The sequence below is a fragment of the Nothoprocta perdicaria genome, unplaced genomic scaffold (genome assembly GCF_003342845.1).
Source record: "Nothoprocta perdicaria isolate Ctin4 unplaced genomic scaffold, notPer1 scaffold_13, whole genome shotgun sequence".
NCBI lineage: Eukaryota > Metazoa > Chordata > Aves > Tinamiformes > Tinamidae > Nothoprocta > Nothoprocta perdicaria.
In genome coordinates this window covers 2,918,772-2,924,818 of record NW_020454427.1, presented here as the reverse complement: position 1 = coordinate 2,924,818, position 6,047 = coordinate 2,918,772, and the positions used below count along the sequence as shown (strand labels likewise).

Sequence of the window (6,047 nt, the reverse complement as noted above, 5' to 3'; positions counted from 1 at the left end):
TATCCTGCCCTGGGTGCCCCCTGCTCCTGGGCAGCGTGGAGGTGGGAGGTAGCAGTTTTCCACTCAGCACTTGCTGTTGAGCAACAGAAACACGGTCTCTTCGGAGCCGGCTGTTTACGCAGCCATAAGAATAAGCTCTTGAGGAAACGGAAAGGTAGCCAGGTGTAACAGAGGAAGAAGATGGGAAGCTTCAACATTTACGAATGTAGATCCTCAAAGCTCAATTGAGCCAGGTTCCACAAACCAGAAAACTGCTCCAGTCCCTCCGAGGGAGCCGGCCCCGCCGCTCGCACAGCCCGGACCACGCGCAGAGCTCCGCTGCAGAAGCTGTCCATGCCACAGATCATTTGCTATAAAAAGTACAGTGTCTCATCTTCAGTATGTGTTTAACTCAATCCTGTACATTATATACAGCAACGTACAAGGATAGCTGCATAGTGCTTCCACTCCTTGTTCTTTTACAATGATGAAAATAAATTTAAAAACCAGAGTCTGGACTTATAAATAGTGCAGAAAATGCAAATGCTAAGAAGACGATGCCTCCTATGATTGTCACTGAAAAAGAAMACAAACCAACAGACAATTAGATACTGAACAGTTAAATATCTTTCATCACACAGGTCCATTTTAGCCATGTCTGATGCCCAAACAATTTTATTTTCACTTTGAACCCTAGATGTTTTTTCTAGCTCAGACAGTGTAAGGCTTTCCATGTAACACCATAGTCTAGCTATACTTACAAGATATATTTTAGTCCTTTGAAGGATGCTCAGTTTTACTTGTACTAATTTGGCTTCTGTAAAAATGGAGCTAATTCTTGCCATTGGATATTTCACTATATAGCAGTTAAGTATGATTCTGTGATTCTCGTGCTGGAGCAACTCATCAGTTACAGGGACACACTGCCTAGCATTTGTTGCTGTTTAACTGAAGGACTGAAACACACAACATCAGAAGTGCCCACTGGCTGCAGGGCTGCAAGCTGCCCCACGGTGGGGCAGTGCTTTGGCAAAGCACAAAGTTTGCTCTCTTTAATACCTGAGGACTAGGTGGGTCTTTGCAGTAAGGTTACTGCAGTAAGGTTACTGCTGTGGCCAGAGACCTGTGCTGGGCTTATTGTCAGCATTTGAGTCCTTAAATAACAGGAAAGCGARTAAYGTGTCAGGATTAGCCATGGCTGAACCCCTGGCCTCAGCAGCAATGCAAGGAAGTCCCCCCACCGTTTTGGGGGTGCCAGCAGCCCTGGGCAAAGCACAAGTAGCCTCCACTTCCTGACGGGGCAGCGAGGGGGCAGGAGCCCCCACACTGAAAAATGCCACGGAGTTTCCAAAAGCTCCAAGGAAGACCCAACTTTCAGGCTCCTTCACACACGAGTAGTACTGCAGGCGCCACGTGCAGCTGCTGGCCGCTGTCTGCGTYGCAGGCATTACGGGCATGAATACAGGCTTTGCCTCAAGGAATGTTCGCTTACCAGTCCTAACAGAGATCTTCTGTGCTATCATCCTCCCTCCGATGACTGCCAAGCCAGTGCACAGGCAGTGCCCAACTGTTCCCCCTACTGCCACACCATAGGGGTCCTGCAAAAAAGCACAGGAGGAAACATGAGCACAGCTGAAAACGTGTTTGCCTTTCAGCAACCTCCATCATTGCACCGGCTCCATTATTTTACAGCCTGCCAAGCATGCACACTATTCTTTGGTGTTTGCTTTGCAAGAGACCTGAATCTTATTAATACAGGAACATACGGCATGTTTCAGGCAAGCAGCATCTAAACATGGTTAAACATAGATTCAGAAATCACTGCTGAATGTAAGCAAGCATACAGCCTCTAGAGGAAAGGTGGTGGCTGTTGAGCAACAAAGKACATGTCAGTTGGAGAATTACTAACCAAACTATTATGATTTAAAAAAACGCTGAACTGCAAATGTGAGATTTCAGTAGCCAAGACATTYAGCTCCTCTCTCCTCCTGCACAGACTTGTGTTCYASCCAAAATATCAACCAAAAGGGGAARAATGAAAGAGAAAATTTAATTCCAGAAGACAGTAAACTGCTTTCAAAACTTACTACCAAGGGCTTTTGCCTCATTATGTAAAGAATAGCTACTAGATAGTTATATTACCAACTCTACTATTAAAAGCAGATCTGAGGAACTTGCTTAAAGTTATGCATTTTGGGGCAGTGGATGCGTTAAGTGCCTCATAAAAACAGAGGATGTAGAAGGCAAGGTAAACAAATCATTATTTTCTGTTGTACAAAGATAAACTAAGGAGAGTGGAGTCCCCTGTGAAACCTTCCTTCAGGAACTAGAGTGACATTTTGATCTCAGATAAGTAAAGCTCCTACTTTCACATGGGGAATGCACCAAGTCTCTAAAAGCTAAGCAAAAATTGCACTTGCGAAGTGCTCTGGTTCCAAGATGACACGGCTAACTCTCTCTGGTCAAGACACCCAATTACAAGACAAGACAGCTGGCAAGTGTGAGCAAAGAAGTGACAAATACCGACTGGCGGGGAAGCCCCCACCTGGGGCAGGCTCATGGAGCAGGACAACCATCATCCCAAGGGAAGAGGAAAAAAGACCAGAAGAGCTGGGGCTTGCAGAGCACATTCACCTCCAGAACCTGGAAGAGACTCAAGCAAGAGGATCCTGGGCCTGTTCATTTCTCCATGGCCAGCAGTTACATGTAAGGCCCGCTGGCAAAGACTGCATCTTTTGTTTCACCTTCTCTTCCTAAAGTATGTGCGGTCAGTGATTTACTCACTATTCAAATCACAGCAGGAAGAACATGTCTTTCCTCATAGCATTTCTGCAATATTCTTGATAGATATCTTTGTATTCCACAAACAGGAATTTATCTCAATAAATTATGAAACAAAGGAGAACAAATTAATCTTAGATAAGATGAAGGAAAGATCCACGTCAAATCATTCACTGATTTGGAAAGCCAAGATAAAGACATATTGCATCTGTGAGTTCTTTTTTTGCAGTTCTGAGCACGTATACATTAAAAGCACAATACCCACTGTGTTCGATTTAACATCTTACAAATCAGACCYCAGGGTCCCATAGACGCTTTCTGATGGGACACTCTGCAAATGCAGCACAGAAGCCAGCAGTTACCTGTGAAACTTCAGCAACTTGCCTCGCATCTTACCAAAACTCTAGCAAAGGCATCAGCATTCCCTAGTTTTCCAAGCTGGCTTTTAACTGCCTGAACAATGAGATCATTCTCGCTCTTTCTGCTGCTGCCGGCCTCATCTGCTCCAAGCGCTCTCCCTGTTCTGTAACAGAGGCAGGAGGTTTGCACAGAGCAGAGCCTCTTCCACTAAACAGCCCTGATTTATTCCTGTAGAAGCTCTACAGGGCACCGAGAGAAGTGTGAGTCCTAGAAGTGGAAAAACAAAGATCTCAATGTGTGCAAAGTGCGCAGGCAGGCTTCTGCTTACTGAAAGGGTAACCATAAGCTTTAATTTTCAACTAAATCTATTACTGCTGCATGTATTCTGGCCATCCTGCTGACTACAGTGTAGCAGCAGTCCTCTGTCTTTCTCCCCCTCCTTACTTTTGAAATGAAAGTGATCACTTCATCTACAGCACTACTGCACAGCAGTTGGGAATTCACCGAGTTCTATATGCATAAAACTCATATATATGAAACACTCTATATGCATAGAACATATTTCATAAAATTGAAAATGCATTTCAATTTTTTTAAAAAGCTACGTTTAACAGCAAAGTTTCTTAAGATGAAGGTCTCTTTACAGGGCTACTGTGCTCTATCTACCTCTACATGGTAAAAACGGAAGCGAGATTCTGTAACAAAAAACAATTGTATTCAAGTGTATGATACAGAATAACTCTTTTCAGAAATGCTAGTACAATTYTAATCATGGAACAACAGCTTTAATAATACACAGAGCCTCAGAGCATTTATTTTCAGGTCTCAGTGCAGCTGTAACAGTAACTAAGGCAAAGCAAGGCTGCAGGTGTGAATCTGGTACCTCAGACCGGGTTATTTTGTCCCTCTGTCTTATCTGCTAGCGGAAGTGGGCAAAAGACCAGTGGGCACTGGGAAACACTCACCTCTCTCGCTGCCAAGACGATGGTGGTTAATTGGGAACGGTCACCCCATTCTGCTAAAAATGTCAGAGTAAACGCTTGAACAAAGATTGGAGAAATAAAGTGTAGCCATTTCTTCTGGGGTATGGTGGTGCCTGGTCCTGTTTCCACATCTCCTGGCCCATTTAAGAGTTTAGTTCTCTGAAGCTGCAGAGGACAAGCAGAAAAAAAATTTTAAATACCATAATATTAGAAACATCATCTAAACAACCCAAATCAAATACTTCAATACAAAGCCAGTCATTTAATACCTGAAATGTTAGTAGCCTCTATCCGCTTCATCATCTGCATATTATTTATCTTAGACAGCATTTGAGATGATGAGCTGTGTATTACACTTGTAATAACCTCCAGCCTCCAGTTACTGCCCCTCTGAAACCTTGCATTTAYATGCAGGAATGATAATTGGTTTCAAACTACAGATGCACTCCTATTTTTAATGCAGGGATTCCCTCTCGCTTTCTCAAGGAAGGAAAAAAATAAAACTAAAAAGCAGCTGTTCCTTGTAAATGACCTTAAAAAAGTATAAACTTAAGATCTTCACAGTCTAAAGTAGCAACTCTCAAATTAGGATTGGTAGAAATGAATTAACAAAAAAAAGTAGTAAGTAAGATTASACACTACTTCTTGAAAGTGGACCACAGTCTGTTTGGAAGACTATGATGACAGAGACCTTTGCTGCAATACCACAAATCTTACTGTGATTCCACCTGACCMTAACATTAATTAAAGGAGAGACAAGAATAATTTATGCTAATAGTTTTTTCAAAACTGGATTCTATGGAGAAAATCCTACTTCTCCTGACAAGACCACAGAACTGGCATACCACAAAACAGGAGTCATCTGCTGCAACAGTCTCCAGCAGCCACCTCTGCCTAGTTTACCACACATTTGCTCTCTTAGATTCTTATTAGTCACACACACAGCAGAGCAGCCTGGGCGTGAAATATAGCACAGTGCTGCAGCTTCAAGTCTTTAACTCTTTCCGTAACTGTAATTCACAGAAAATTTGACTTACTTCCTCATCTTTTTTTTTAATTTCTGCTTGAACTTCTTCCAGTTCCTCCTGACCCTCATCTGGGCTCATTTTCAAGCCTTCCCGAAGCATTCTGATGCCAAAAATTGCAAAGAGTGCTGTTGACACATAATATGTATACACACGAGGAATAACCGTGGTAGCATAGCCGAATAAAACTGGAAAAAAAAAGCAAATGTGTCATTTCAAATATAATCATGAGGATCACAATTATTTTTCCCATATCATATTCCCATAGTGAGGAAATGCTCACTGCATTTCTACAATTCAAATGCCCACTGTTGTCTAAATATGCCACTTTCTGTTAGTTTAATATAATTTTACATTTTTGCAATAACAACGTTTTAGCAACTCCAAGCATTCCTGGTCATACCAGAAACTGAGGTCTGTTAGCAAAGGTCAAACACAGCAGAGCAAAGCTGGTGTGCTGCTATTCTGAAGAGTCAGTCAAAGCAAAGTTATCTTTCCAATCAAGGATGACAGGCCTTGCCTTTCTCCAAGCACGCCAAGTTAGATTAGCAGACACTTAAAGATTAGTCACTGTCTGTATCAGTTAATTCCACTTATATTGATGACTACATGTTGGACAGCATCTCTTCCCATTTTTTTTTTTGATTTATCTCCTATGTAAAGCATATGATCGGAAAAAGTACCAATTAATTAATCACCAAAGTACCAAATAATTATACTAAACTTTTTAAATACTAAGCAACATGGTAAAGCAATGAAAGATAATGTATTCAGAAAGATCTTTTCTTTGTTGTATTGCCATATCCAAAGCACAGGGGTAAAATGATAAGAATGGTGAAGCAACTTACTTTGTCATAATGAGTTGAGGATGAGGATAAAACTGTCTCTGAACACAGATCAAAAAAAAAAAAAAAAAAAA

General features: G+C 41.8%; 1 protein-coding gene across 1 annotated transcript in view; it reads right to left on the bottom strand.

Moving 5' to 3' along the window:
- The window catches only part of TMEM165 (transmembrane protein 165), a 7,501-nt gene continuing 1,454 nt past the window's right edge, over positions 1-6,047 (bottom strand). Inside the window, exons 2-5 of the mRNA XM_026033544.1 lie at positions 5,141-5,316; positions 4,086-4,268; positions 1,472-1,577; positions 1-555 (exon numbers count right to left, since the gene is read on the bottom strand). Coding sequence (XP_025889329.1) covers positions 479-555; positions 1,472-1,577; positions 4,086-4,268; positions 5,141-5,316 — 542 coding nt within the window. The 3' untranslated portion in view covers positions 1-478. The remainder of the gene's footprint in view (positions 556-1,471; positions 1,578-4,085; positions 4,269-5,140; positions 5,317-6,047) is intronic.